We start from the raw sequence: 15,827 nt of genomic DNA on the forward strand, positions 1-15,827 counted from the left end.
GCAGATATTTTACTGCCATACTTCTAATCTGGATGGAAGCTGCTTAATTTGTATTAAAGCCTGTGTTGTGTGCATGTTTAACAGCAGTTTTAAAAATAACTATCTTGAAATTCATGCTAGATTCCAAATATACTGGCACAAATCCACAGTTGGATTTTTGTGCCTCTAACCTACCTGCTTGCTGTAGAATGTCATCTACTTTGTATTCCAGGTTACCTACTTGTAGCATGAGCACTCAACTGAGTCAACTTTAGTTTTGATGAACTAGTTTTGTGCACAACATTTTTGCAGTTGGTTAGTCTTGATTAGCTCCGTATACCCATATGGACTTCTAAGGCCACAATACAATGATTTTGGAACACATATTAACATTTAGCATTCATTTGAATGTAGAGCTGGACTCATAACTGATGAAATGTTCAATTTGTTTTGAGCCTGATCTACGTTTAATATTTGTTACCCACTGCATGAGATTTTAATCTATCTGAATACGATTAAATTTGTTTTTAATGATTTCCTGGTGCTTAGAATAACAGAATACATAGTACAAACCGACACTATTTACTGCAGGTACACTCACCACATTCTCATTGCTCTGGGGAAGAAGTTTCTTCTTGATTTCTTTAACTAAGAAATTAAATCTTGTATTTTATGACCTGTAGTTTTCCATTCCCTACAAATGGAAACACTGTCTACTCAACTCTAAAGACCTTAAGGTCACTCCCAACTTTAAGTGACCCAACCTGTAACTCTGATATCATCCTTTAAATCTTTATTGCACTCTACAGTATGGTCGCCATATTAATAGAAACTAGGAGCAGGAGTAGGCCATTTGGCCCTTCGAGCCTGCTTCGCCATTCATTATGATCATGACTGGTCATCCAACTCAATAGCCTGCTCCTAGTTTCTCCCTGTATCCTTTGATCCCTTTTGCCCCAAGAGCTATATCTAAGTCCTCCTTTGAAAACATACAATGTTTTGGCCTCAACTACTTTCTGTCGTAACAAATGCCACAAGCTCACCACCCTCATCTCAGTCCCAAATGGTCTACCCCATATCCTCAGATTGTGACCCCTGGTTCTGGTGGGGGAGTTATAAGAATGTAGAGTGTAAGCAAGATTTAATACAAGTTTAACACGACTTCAGTTCTATCCCTCTAGAAACGAGCTTGCATTTGGTCTTTTTCACTTGAGTAACGTGAATTCATACTGCAGCATCTCTTCTGCTGCTTTTGGATTTTCCAAGTAATGTAATCTTACGTTTCTTTGACTTGGCAAAGATTTTTTATTTTATCTGCCTATTTTGCCAATTTATATATAATGTGGCTGAAAGATCTTTTTGTCTAAGATTGGTTGGCAACCAGTAAGCACTCTCTTCTAATGCAGTATAAATGTTTCCCTTGACATTGGCATTTTCTTGCGGATTGTTCTGATGAAAAGCTTAAATCTAGCAAGTTCTGAACTGCCAAATGATTACGTAATTGTCCTCAGTGACTGTCCAATCCCATGAATTTTGTCGTCATCGAATTTAAAATTGTTCTCCTCTTGCTTGATCAACTTAAACTCCTACAACACTTTGCTTTTTGAAATCCATTCTGATTATTCACTTTTTAGTTTAAGTTTTTGTTTTAGTGGATTCCATTTTTACTTGCTACTGCATCTCCCTTTTAAATAGGTATAAATTGGACACTAGTCCTCTGGCAGACCTTTCAGGCAGTATCTTTTTCTAGTGAATTATTAAATACATGTCATAGTACTTCTGTCTAACTTAAACTGCACAGCTACAATCTATACAGACCAGATGTTCTATCCCAAGTTAGGTTCATTTCATTAGAAATGATCTGTATTTATTAGAATCTCTCCCTCCAAGACCATGTATCCAAGGATGTATGATGCAGCTCCATAAACCCAGATTGTCATGTTGAGGAACCTTTGGGTCATTTTAGCTCATTCACTGCCCTGATGACTGAGTTCCTCCTCCAGCTTCCTCATTCATATCTTTATCCTGGCAGCATGCCCTTTTGAATCCTTGTCTATGGTTACAAAGAACACCATCCTTATCACTAACACATTTTCATTGTGTTTTCTCTTTCCCCCTTGCTATGTGCATAGCCTTCTGAGACATAATGCCTTCACCTGCATTGTGGCTGTCCGCCCTGCAGTCTATCTACTGTTCTTCAGTGTGTTGTACATGTTAACAGGGAGTATCTGTGGGACCTCAAGTCCCTGTTCCCTGATGGTTGCACATCCCCGACCTGTGCTTTCCTTCTGTGATTGTAACTGTTCAATTTAACACTAACAAATTTCTTCACCCTCCCTTGTGTTTCTAACTTGCACTCCAGCCCAATGAGCAGGAATAATTGAAGCAGTGATACTAGCAGATGTGGGAATACAGGATAGTCTTGCTGTCCACATACTACAGTTTTGGCAGTGTTGCCTGCCATCTTTAATGTGTTTATTTCTTAATCTTAATTTTTGCTTTAATGTTACTTGGCAACCTGCTGTTCAGTACAGGAGTAGTTTGCCCCAACTGAATGGGCACCATTGCGAAATCTCACTTTTTGAAACAGTTTGGCCCTTGGTCCTGTGTTTATGGGTAATTACCTTTTAAAGTTTTTAAACATGTGGCATGAGGTGTTAAAGCAATGAACAACATTTTAATAATGCCTCAAACTTGCATAAACCATGAGTTTAGAAAAGCTTAATGCAATCAGTGTCAACATGGCTTTGTGAAAGGGAAATCACATTTGACAAATTTGCTAGAGTTCTTGGAAGATATAACAAGCAGAGTTGATCAAGAGAAGCAGTAGATGTAGTGCATTTGGATTTCCAGAAGGCACTCGATAAGGTGCACAAGATAGGAGCTCATGCTTTTGGGGGTGATGTATTGGCATGGATTGAGGATTGGTTAACAAATGACAACCTCAATTAATACATCTTTTTCAGGTTGGAAAGATGTAATTAGTGGGGTGCCACAAGGATCGGTTGTAAGGCCTCAATAATTTACTCTACATTCTACCCCCTCCTCCAAGTCATTAATGTGTCCAGATTTGCTGATAATACAAAATAGGTGGGAAGGCATGTGATGAGGACATAAGGAACCTGCAAGGGGATATGGATAGGTTGAGTGAGTGGGCAAAAATTTGGCCGATGGAGTTTCCTGTAGGAATGTGAGGTCATGCCCTTTGGAAGAATCAAAAGGCAGACTATATTATTTAAATGGAAAGATTCCAAAAAAGTGCAGCACAAAGGCATTTAGGTGTTCTTGTGAATGAAACAAAATTAGCATGCAGGTGCAGCAAGTAATTAAGGGGGCAGATGTATTGGGGGTTGAAGTTTTAAAAATAGGGAAGTCTTGTTACAACTGTACAGGGTGTTGGTGAGGCCACACTTGGAGTACTGTGTACAGTTTTGGTCCCTTCATTTAAGAAAGGATATACTGGAGGCAGTTCAAGCGATTCACTAGGCTGATTCCTGAGATGAGGGGACTTAGCAAGAACAGCTAAACAGGTTAGGCCTTCATTCATTCAGTTTAGAAGGGGCGATTTATTGAAACGTACAAGATTGAGTGGGCTTCATGGGGTAGATGTTGAGAAGATGTTTTCACTAGTGGTGGAATCTTGAACTAGGGAGCATAGTTACAGAATAAGGGGACACTCATCTAAAACTGAGATGCAAAAGAATTTCTTGAGGGTAGTGAATGTTTGGAATTCTCTACCCCAGAGCTGTGGGGGCTAGATCAAAGAATTTAAAGAGGATGTAGATATATTTTTGAAGTATTGGGGAATTCAGGACTGTGAGGAGCTGGCATGAAAGAGGAGTTGAGGCCTGGGACAGATCAGCCATGATATTGAATGCTAGGACAGGCTTAATCTTGTGTTCTTATAAAAGGCAAAAAGCAACTCCTTACACTACTACGCTAAACTTCTACACTTTCAGTTCTGAACAATCCACGTAATTTTGCAATGTATGATCATCAATGCTGCAGCTCAGATGACAGGGTGAATGGAACCAAAGTATTTGTAGGATACTGATCTTTTTTTGAAAAATATACTTTATTCATAAAACATCCGGAAAAACATTTCAATCACCATCACAAAAATAAAATCAGATTCAACTTCTACGCATGGATCATGAGGTGCATCAATACAATCAATGAATATTACAATCATTTCAATATGGTCAATGCAGACAATCAAACAATGGTATTGGAGTTATCAACATACATCATGTTGCACTCCTGAGATGCTTCAATACAATTGGTATTCACTGCATACATTCATTTTGAGCTGTACAGCCTGAGGGGCTCTCAACAGTTCCCAGCCCCTTGGTGCACTATGACAGAAAGGACTTAGACAGCGACCTTTCCCCATTGCGCCTTTGCAGCAGCTGCCCCAAGCTTTAGTGCATCCCTCAGCATGTAGTCCTGGACCTTGGAATGTGCCAGTCTGCAACATTCGGTCAGGGACAACTCTTCACCCTGGAAGACCAACAAGTTTCGGGCAGACCAAAGAGCGTCTTTCACTGAGTTGATGATCCTCCAGCTGCAGTTGATGTTTGTCTCGGTGTGTCCCCCCGGGAACAGCCCATAGAGCAGAGTCCTGTGTCACAGAACTGCTCGGGGTGAACCTTGACGGAAATAACTGCATCTCTCTCCCAGACCTTTGCAAAGGCACAATCCACAATGATGTGAACGACGGTTTCATCCCCACAACAGCCACCTCAAGGGCAACTTGCTGAGGGGGTGAGTCTCTTGGCGTGTTGGAAGGATCTGACAGGGATGGCCTTTCTCACCACCAGCCAAACTACGTCTTGGTGCTTGTTGGAAAGTTCTGGCGATGAGGCAATCTGCCAATGACTTGACAGTCCGCTTGGGGAACCATCCCACAGGATCCACCCTCCTTTTCCCGCAGGGCCTCTAAGTTGTTACGTGCTGACCACTGCCTGACGGACTTGTGGTCAAAGGTGTTTCTTGGCATAAATTTCTCCACGAGGGACAGGTGGTACGGCACAGTCCAACTACTTGGAGCGTTCTGTGGCAGCGTGGCCAGACCCATCCTTCGCAACACCAGGGATGGGTAGAACCACAGCACGTAGTGACACTTGGTGCTTGCGTACTGAGGGTCTGCGCACAGCTTGATGCAGCCACACAAAGGTGGCCATCAGTGTGAGGGCGATCTTGGGCACATTTTCCCCGCCCTTATCTAGAGGCTTCTACATCGTGTCACTGCGGACAGGATCTGTTTTCGATCTCCAGATAAAGCGAAAGATGGCTCGGGTGATTGCCATCGGGCAGGAGTCTGGAATGGGCCAGACCTGTGCCACGTACAGCAACAGCGAGAGTGCCTCACACCTGATGACCATGTTCTTACCCGCAATGGAGAGGGAGCATCCCTCCCACATGCCCAGTTTTCTTTGCACCATAGACACTGCTTCCAGTTTCTAACGCATGCCTCAGTCCCTCCGAACCATATCCCCAGCAACTTTAGGCCGTCAGCCCTGACGCTGAAGGACAAAAGATCGGTCAGCCCAGTCCCCAAAGAACATGGCCTCGCTCTTCCCACGATTTATCTTGGCTCCCAAGGCCAGTTTGAACTGGTCGCAGATGTGGATCAGTCTCTGCACCGACAGCGGATTCGAGCAGAAGACGGTGGCATCGTCCATGTACAGGGAGGCTTTGACCTGAGTGCCTCCACTGCCTGGGATTGTCACTCCTCTTATGCCCGGATCTTTCCTGATGCAAAAGGTTCTATGGAATACACAAACAGGACAGGCGAGAGATTTAATAGGACTCCAGATTTAATAGGAAAGCTACCTGATTCCCACCCATTGATTGAGACTCTGCTACTGATAGTGTAGAGCAGTTGGATCCAATTGTGAATTCCCTCCCCATAACCCCATTTTGGAGAGCACATCCACCATGTATGTGTGTGATATTCTGTCAGAGGCCTTCTGATCCAGGCTGATGAGTCAGATGTCTACACCCCTGTCCTGCACATAGCCTCGCGCTGCTCAGGGATACGATTGCCTGCCAGAGATCTTCCTGCCAGGCACAGTGCAGGTCTGGTCAGGGTGGATCACCAATTCCAGAGTGGACTTGACCCGATTGGCAATGAACTTGGACAGAATCTTTTAGTCCACATTCAACAGTGAAATGGGTTGCCAATTTCTAATTTCCTCCCTTTTTCCCCCTTGTGCTTGTAGATGAAGGTGATGATGCCTTTCCTCATGGTTTCTGACATGCTGCCGGCCAGAAGCATACTCTCGTACACTTCTGGCAGGTCTGGGCCGATCCAGTCCCACAGAGCCGAATACAACTCAGCCAGCAAGCCGTCGCTTCCGGGAGTTTTACTCTTCTCGAAGGACTCAAAGGGCCTTTGTCAGTTCATCAGGAGTTAGCGGTTTGTCCAGGGTCTCCTGTGTACTGTCGTCTAAGACCTCTGTGATAGAGGACAGGAAGGACTGGGAGGCTGTGCTGTCTGTGGGCTTCACGTCATATCCGGCATAAAAGGATTTGCTGATCCTCAATGTCAGATTGCGATGACCTTACTAAGCCGTCTTCCTTCAGGCTGCTGATCACAGAGCACTCTGTGTACCTTTTTTGGAAGAAGAAACGTGAGCATGTCTCATTCCGTTTCACGGAGGGACTCTGGAATGGAAGATGATCTTGGAGGCCTCCGAGGCAAAGAGCAAGGCTTGCTGGCTCTTCACCTCTTGGAGTTCCTCCTTGACATCAACCTCCATCGACTGCAGCCGGAACAGGTTCTGCATGTTTTTCTGAAGTCGGGACATTTCCTTCTGTTCCTTTCTAGCTTTCTGGTTGCCTTTTGAGGATGAAAAACCTCTTGATGTTTGCCTTGATCGCTTCCCACCAGTGTGTCAGGGGTTACACGATTCTCCAACCTTTGTAATGTCTCTTGAGCTCCTCAATGTTCTCTGGGGTCAGCAGTTGCACATTTAGCTTCCATCCCCCCCCACCCACCCTCTGGTTTTCCTCTAAATGACAGTCAGCCAGTAGGAGGCAGTGGTCAGAGAACAGCTTGACATTAGTGGATCTGATTGCGAACGCACAGGACACAAACAGGAAGTCTATCCTGGAATGGATGGACCCGTCTGGCCGCAACTGGGTGTATCTACACTGCGCTCCGTCTGCAGGATTGCTGAAGATGTCGAGCAGCTTGGCATCCTTGACTGCTTCCATTAGGGATCTGGACATAGCGTCCAATCTACTATCAGCCCTGCTGGATCGTCCAACCATGTCAATGATGCAGTTGAAGTCACCACCCAGAATGACTGGCCTGGAGATCGGCAGCAGCAGTGGGAGCTGCTGAAAGACTGACAGCCGCTCGCCCTTTTGTGCTGGGACATACACGTTAATTAACTAGTAGTGACACGAAGCAATTCATCTCCTTCCCCCTTATTGGCTTTGGCTGCTTGTGCATAAGTGAGGCAGCATTGGGGCAGGTCCTGTAGAGGTGGCCTGCCTCACCACACAGGTTGCAGCACTTAGTCTGTTTGCAGTCCTTTGTCTGGTGCCCTTCCTGCTTGCAGTTCTTGCAGAGGGTAGCACTGCAATTGGCCGCCACATGACCAGCCTTGCCGCATAAGCGACAAAGTTTGGGATGCCCAGACAAGGTAGCCACGGCTTCCCCCAATAGTGAAGCTGGAAGGAGGGTGGAAGATGGCTCCCTTACCATTGGTCTCAAGCGTGACCTTGACCTGGTGTTTGCTTGTCCAAATCCCGAAGGCGTCTCTAATCTCGGTGCAGCTCCCAACCTTGTCGATGTACCTGGGGAGGAAGGTGAACACGTCGGCGGCAGGGATGTTGGGTTTGTAGAGTTGCACCGTCACCACAATGTAGGATAGTGATGCTAAGTTTAAATGTGACTGCCACTGCAACATGACATTAGGATTGCAAACTTTGGCTTGATTCCCTGTGTGCCACTTCAAATTCAGTTTAATAACCTATAAGGTATTTTGGTTAAAGTGGCACTTACATGTAGCAGCTCCTGGAAGAAAATGTAAAATAATTTGGTCTTGCCATTAAATAACTCATTTTTATGATGTGGAAGGTATTGATTTGGAAGCCGTGAATTTCTAAATGAAAGCTGCTCCAATTGCCAAATGTAATATGCTGAAGCCAGGATTATTGTGTACTAGGAGCATTAAAAGGACAGTGCAAGTTCTATCTTAATCCATTCTGAATTCCTGTGTTTGCAGCCAACCACTACTCTTTCGATTGACAAAAGGACAAAAATAATATATCTATTAGTGATATTCAAGAAGCTGCATCTGTGTAGCTGTAATTTCTTTGTCGTCTACATTTGAACAATGCCTGATGTTTCAAATTTTCCACATGTTTGATTTAATTCTGAATCGGTAATCTGCATAGTTCAGTCCCTACTTACTACTGCCCTGCACTTTTTAAATTTAAGCAGTAATTCAAGCTGGATTTGGTTTCATAACTAGTATAGGCACAAGTTCCAAATGACATCTTGTAAGTTTGGCTTTGTCAGCAGAAGGATAGGTGCGTTTTAGAAAAAAGTTGACAACTGACCTGACAGTTAACTTTTCCGGCATAAGGAAATGCACCTTGTCAGTTTGTGCCTAGACTGGGTGAAGATATAAGCAAAGTTAAGAAGAAATATTCATGTCTGTGCTTAATTTACAGATCTATAGGAACAGTGGGACTAATTGGGTAGCTTTCTAAGCTGGCACACAGTGGTTCGAATGTGCTGTGTTTCTGAAACATACAGATTTAGAAAGAAAATAGTTGTGGGAAGCTGTCCAAGGATGTATGATGCAGCTCAGTAAACCCAGATTGTTTTGTTGAGGTACCCTCTGGTCATCGTAGCTCATTTACTGCCTTGATTGAGATCTGTTAATTCAGAACAAATGAGGAATACAATTTGGCATGTTGCTGTTCCAATTCAAATTGTAGGTTCACTTGCTGAATTATCAGGTGATCCAGTGGTGCTGTTAATACCCTGCTAATGTACCAGGGGAGAAAGTACTCTAGTTCCTGGTGGTTTGGCTTGCATAAAGTAGAAGTTAAATTTGTTAGAAATTGTTTGAATCATATGGGTAAAAGGTGCCACAAAGGTGTATGAACAATGCCCAACAGGTAGTACTGATACCGAGGAGCTCAACTGCAAGAATCCTCCAGATGAGCATGCACTTTCACTTGTCTAGAGCTTAATTAGGCTTCAGCTGTAAATGTATTTGTTAGGTTGTTTCTATAAACTTGAGTTTGCACTCTTTAATGTATTGACAGGTCCCATTTACCACAAGTTGGTAACCTCCCTTCGTTGGTGAAATGGAACTGATGAATAAACTGTATTGGTATTGTTTTTCCTCTATACTTAAGTGCTCACATCATATTAACTTGTCTGCTTCTACATTTGAGTAGAACCATTTTCCATTTACCATGAGCAACATTGCTCAGGTGTTTCAAAGTGTAATGAAATGTAATTGGTGTTCTGCTGGATGCAGCCAGCTAATGATATTTGGATGTTGCATGAAACATTCTGTAGACTGCATCAGATCAGCATGAATGTAAAATATATTTAGAACATTGCTTTCTTCGGGTCAGTAAGACCTACTCCATGAAATGTGATTGTTTCACATTTAGTAAATGCAAATTTGAAAGTAGTAATAAGTTATGGCAGTTTAAATATAGTCAGATTGTGCTTTTTACATTGTCTTCAGTGCTGTTTTTGGTAAGAATTGATGTCCAAATCAACTGGTACAGATAGCAAGGAATTTGATTAGAATTGCTGACAGCTTAGTGGGTGAAATTAATTGAATTTACCTTGCAGTTTTGTCATGACATTTATTTGCTAAAAGCAGCTGTCTTGATTTCAATAAGCTATTTTGTTTCAAATATTGAACTTGGTAGGAAACAAGCAAAATTAGCATCCTAGTTGTGCACTATCAAATGTGCAAGAGTGCAGTTTGTGCTGTTGATGTTTAATCAATTGAGATTGAATCTTTTGTTGTCGAAAGCTAACATGCATGCAAGCTAAGATTCACCAAGCTGGGATTCTGGACATGGAGGAAATGGTTCAATGAATGGGTGCCATGATGGAAGAGACCGTTTGGTAAATGGTTATGACCATGATCGTTGTCTCAACAGTAGAGGATTCAGTCAAAATGACACAAGTGGCCATGGAGGTTATCAAAATCGAACATTCAATCCTGGTGCCCAGCAAAGTGCTGGATCAGGTGTGCAAAACTAACATCTTGTGGTATATTATGTCAATGTTGGATCAGATCGACTGTAGAATTAATGAGGGGAAATGAGGTTTTTTTTCAAAACTCATCAAACATGCTGAAAACTTTGCAATCTTACATTTTTGTATTTCCCACCTTTTTACAATCTCCTTTGATGCTAGTAATTTGTGCATACAGCTGTAGTCTGGATTTCAACACTAATTCCAATTATTGTGTAATTTTTTTGCAGCGATGGTGATTTGCATTGATGTAATATATGTAACAATGAGAAATAGGGTATTTCACAGCATAATCATGCAATTAACACCAGCCCATGAGATTAAGGCAGATGATTAAGCGCCAGATTTGGGAGAATTCCAGAGATTGAAACATGGACACCTGAATGCAACAGATGTACAAGAGGTCAGAATTGGAGTGTTGAAATCTTGAGGGTGATGTGAGGCAACGTAATTGAAAACCTGGCTGATCACTTTAAAATCAAGCCATTGGCTCCTAATTAGCAATGTAGGTCAGCAGGGCTTGTGTGGTATTTCAGAACTTTTGATTTCAAAACTCAGTTGGATCTTGTTCATAGATGGCAGTCACTGCTGGCACTGTTTAAAAATCTGCAAAGTTTGGCCTCTGAAGAGTTCAAGTAAAATCATTGCCAGCATGAAAGCTAGGTCTGAGAGCATTTTCAGTAGAAACAGTTAAAATTGATTGCCGTAACTACTGACTACGTTAGGGAGCGTCTAGTTCCTTGACTGATTTTTAGTTGTTGACCAGAATGTTCCAGAACAGTGGGTGTTGTAAAGCCCACAACCTCTGCCAATCATCATCTCGCATGTGCTCATGTATTGGCTGTTCCTCACCTTCATCAAATTAATTTTTGCTTTACATCAAGCTACTATCTTTTAATGATACTGTTAAAATTGTCTGTAGGAATGCACACCAGATAGGAAATGGAGGGGTTGACCAAGGTAGATTGTTTACACAGTTATGTTGGCAACTGTTCCCCAAGGGACAACTTGTGGAGAGAGAATAAAGGGGTGAAGGAAAGGTGGTTGAGACTTCAAGTGACTGCAGCTGTAGGAAGATGATTGCTGGAATTCCAGCAATGACTGGCTAAGTAAAAATGAAGCCTGCTGAGCTGAAAAGTGGAGATGTTGGATGGTGAAGTCCATACCAAAGCTGGCAAGTCACTGGCAGACCATGTTCAGTTGCAGAGGATGTGTGGCTTTTGATTTAGACTTTCCCTGCTGTAGAAGGAATGGAGATGGTGGGGGGAACCATATTTTATACACTTTTTAAAAAAAATCTGTTCTAAGGAACTAATCCCAGTGCCCTAAATCTCTTCATAAGCCCCTCATTTTGCCTGTAGTAAATCTCTTCCGCTCAGTTCTTTTGCATTTTATTTGGAGTCAGATTTCAACCTTTCCATATTTGGTTCAAGCACCAATCAAAACCTGTAGTGTACAGCTGAATTCTTGGCATATTGCGAACACTTTTTTTCTGGAGGGTAGCTGACTAGGACAATAACTGTTAAATGTGCAAAATGATTTTTTTGTATTCATATGGACCAATTCTTGTACTGACATGTCACATCACAGCTACAGAATAGTTAATGAGGGAATCTTCTGTAAAGCTTGCCACAAGTACCCAGGTAGCTGTTGATCACACCGATAAATCACCCAAAGGCAAATACCTGTAGAAGGAACCAAGTGATGTAACTTGTTTCTAGGCATATGCCAACTTAGTCCAGTGTTTAAGGCCTGTTGCTCTTTGCAAAATTCATTGATATATTGAATTATTTTTGCCCATCAGGTTGTTCCTAAGCCCATAAATTGAGTTGGCATTGGGATTTCATATTTAACCTATAAACTAAACTAATCTAATAAACTGAGCTAGACCCTCCCTAATGTAGCCAGTGGTTATAGTACAATGGTCATGGTATTTGCAAGTGCAAATCCCCATTATGGTAAGATGTGAAATTTGTTTTTCTCTGGTCACTCACACAAGCTGTATGCTGTCTTGAGGCTTCTGCTTTAGTTAATGTTTGTTTTAAGGTTTGTAACTTTATCACGTGCTTCAGCATAACTGTCAATAAATGAATAATCCTGATCTGGGCTATAATGAGAAATCCTACCACAGTATCTGGGGAAGTTAAATTTGGTTAATTGAATCTGGGGGCTCCACAAATATCCCCATCCTCAATGATGGGGGAAGCCCAGCACATCTGTGCAAAAGATAAGGCTGAAGCATTGGCAACAGTCTTTAGCCAGAAGTGCCAAGTGGATTATCCATCTGTGTCCTTTGGAGGCCCCCTGTATCTCAGATGCTAGTCTTCAGCCAATTCGATTCACTAAACATGATATCAAACAGCTAAAGGAACTAGATACTGCAAAGGCCATGGGCCCTGACAATATTCCAGTAATAGTACTGAAGATTTGTGCTCCAGAACTTGCTGTGCCCCATGCCAAGCTGTTCCAGTACGGCTACAATGGCATTTACTTGGCAATGTGTAAAATTGCCTAGGTATGTCCTTTATGCAAATAGGACATCCAATCTAGCCAATTACTGCCCTGTTCATCTACTCATCATCAGCAAAGTGATGGAAGGGGGTCATCAGTGCCATCAAGCAGCACTTGCTTAGTAATAAACTGTCCACTGACACTTCGTTTGGGTTCTGCCAGGGCCACTCGACTCCTGACCTCATTACATCCTTGACTCACATGGACAAAAGAGATGAACTCCAGAGGTGAGTGTGACTGCCCTTGACATCAAGGCAGCATTTGACAGTGTGGCATGAAGGAGCCCTAGCAAAACTGAAGTCGATGAGAATTTGGGTGAAATCTCTGCTGGTTGTAGCCATACCTAACACAAAGGAAGATGGTTGTGGTTGTTGGTCAATCATCTCAACTCCAGGACATCACTGCAGGAGCTCCTCAGTGTAGTGCCCTACGCATCTTCAGCTGTTTCACCAATGACCTTACTTCCACCATAAGGTCAGAAGTGGTATGAGATTTGTTGATGAACATTGCAATCATTCGTGACTCCTCAGATACATGTCCAAATGCAAGATTGAGACAGTATCCAAGCTTTGGCTGCATAAGTGGCAATGACCATCTCCAAGAGAATCTACACATTGTAATGCCATTGAATGTCAAGAGGCAACCACGGAAACCCCCATTATCAACATCCTGGGGATTACCATTGACTAGAAACTGAACTGGACTAGCCATATAAATACTGGCGACAAGAGCAGGTCAGAGGCTAGGAATATTGCGGTGATTAACTCACTACCTGACTCCCAACAGCCTGTCCACCATCTACAAGGTACAAATCAGGAGTGTGGTGGAATACTTTCCACTTGCCTGGATGAGTGCAGCTCCAAAGCAGAGTTTGACACCATTCAGGACAAAGCAGCTTGGTTGATTGGCACCACATCCACAAACATTCACCCTCCACCAAAATCCTAAATGTGGATGTACCTATCCCACGTGGACTGCAGCAGTTCAAGAAGGCAGCTCACCACTACCTTTTCTAGGGCAATTGGGGGTGGGCAATAAATGCTGGCCTAGCCAGTAATCCCATGAATTAAAGAAAAGCTACTACATTTATGGCGACCAGAAACTACCAGTTTATTTAAAACCATACTTCACTGTTATTGGGAGGAATCCTTCCTTACCTCGTCTGGCCTAAGATCCAGATCCACAGCATTGAATCTAAATGGCCATCTGAAAGGGTCTAGCAAGCCACTGAGTTTCATGAAAGTACTATGAATAGGAGGGGCACCAGACAACAGAAGGCACACCCAAGCCATGGTGCAGAATTCAACTAGTATGTGGAGGGCAAAATCACATGATCAAAGATGACTTTCTATGGTGCTAAGCTTAAGTCAAATGGGACATCTCTCCTTTAATGTAGAGGTTGAGAATAGCTTAGAACTGCTGTATAGTCTCTACTCAGACAACTTTTAAATTGTAGATCTGAAGCTCCCCAAAAATGCAAACTGGCTTAGTTTTAAACAGGTATATAAAGCCTGCAAACTTTGCTCAAGCGTTTGAGGTTTGGAAGTAGTGAAGTTTCCTTTTTCTTTTTACCCTCCTTTTCCTCCCCTTTCCCATCACGGATTTTAGTCAGAAGGTAATATTTAATTCCAAGTTGACAACTTTGAAGTGGATACTTGCTTTTTTTTACAGAATGCAGTTGATTATAGAATGTTGTGCGAGTTATAAGCTTAGCTTAATTCCCACCTGGACCAGAAAGTTATCCCCTTGCAAACTGGCTATGAACTAAACCTTGAGCACTTTTTTCGAGTAAGTGGCTTTAATTTGTACTTCTGCCAAGCTTTTTTTACATGGACTTTACTCCAAAACATGTTAACAAGCACAAGGTGAGAAGTTTTGTAAAATATCCTCAATGCATATTTCCTGATACACAACTAGCCATTGGACAATCTTGTGTGATACTACGCTTATAAGGCACTGAGCACTCTTTCGGAGGCATAAAATATAAATGAAAAGCTTGTATTTGAGACATTGGCCTGTTCTTGGTTGTAGAGCTTGTAGTTCTGGTGGTGAGAATTGTACTTGCCCTTAAAAGAATATTGCGGAATAGATACTCAATAAGCATTCAGGTAGGAGTTCGAAGTGTTCTGGAAGAGATTTGGAGTCAATGGTGCAACATCATCTTTCTTTGGCACAACAGAAAAGTTAACACTTGGAATTCAATAGAACTGTTGAAATATAAAATGCCTGGTATTTGTGGGGATTTTGGACACCTAAATCAGCACAGTGGCTCATCAGATTTCAGTGACCATGCCTCTAGACTGTGGATGCCAAGAATAGGTTTTGTTGTCTTCCTGCCCCCTCTGGGATCTCTTGGCTTAAATTTGGCACTTGCTTTGAAAACCAGCTCAATAGCAGTGATTTAATTGTGAACTTGTTTAAAATAACAGGCTTTGGCTATGATAAAGACGGAGGATGGAGTAACAAGGAAGTCAGGGATCCATACAGCAGTTTTGGATCGCGTGCTGATCGGGGAAAATCTAGCTTCTTCAATGATCGAGGAAGAGGAAGGTAAGCTGAACTTGATTCAAGTGACTTTTTGTATCCTGCTCTACTAATTTCAAAGTGTAATTTTAGTTGATGCTTCTATATTTGGCTTGTTTTTCCTATACTTGAGTAGAATGGCTATTCTTATCAGTGATTGAAAGGGCTGTGTGTAGGCTTGTAATGGTGCTTCATAAGTTCGACCTGGTTGTTTTCTATGTTGTCTTGCTGTTACTCAATGAGCATTTTCTGCTGGAATGTTACTTCCATCAGGTATGAGGACCGTGGCAGAGGAAATGCTAGTGATAGTGCTTATGATCACTTTGGAAGCCGCAATGACCGTGGAGGATATGGCAGAATGGATCGTGGCGGATTTGGATCACGTGAAGGTGGTGGAAATAGCCGTTGGGTAGAAGACAAACGGGATGATGATGATTGGTCCAAACAGCTCCCACCAAATGAACGTATGGAACAGTAGGTGTTGAGTTCTTACCTACTCGGCAAATTTGAGAATTTTATATCTGTATGTATGCCCTGGCAACTTCTATCAACTAGTTGAAGG

At 42.5% G+C, this 15,827-nt stretch overlaps 1 protein-coding gene across 3 annotated transcripts in view; it reads left to right on the forward strand.

The window, feature by feature from the left end:
* ddx3xa (DEAD-box helicase 3 X-linked a) overlaps window positions 1-15,827 on the forward strand; it is a 62,295-nt gene that overhangs the window by 28,565 nt on the left and 17,903 nt on the right. For all 3 annotated transcript variants that reach the window (XM_041211446.1, XM_041211447.1, XM_041211448.1), the window contains 2 exons: window positions 15,172-15,292; window positions 15,539-15,739. In XM_041211446.1, coding sequence (XP_041067380.1) covers window positions 15,172-15,292; window positions 15,539-15,739 — 322 coding nt within the window. The remainder of the gene's footprint in view (window positions 1-15,171; window positions 15,293-15,538; window positions 15,740-15,827) is intronic.

The sequence above is a fragment of the Carcharodon carcharias genome, chromosome 18, assembly GCF_017639515.1.
Source record: "Carcharodon carcharias isolate sCarCar2 chromosome 18, sCarCar2.pri, whole genome shotgun sequence".
NCBI lineage: Eukaryota > Metazoa > Chordata > Chondrichthyes > Lamniformes > Lamnidae > Carcharodon > Carcharodon carcharias.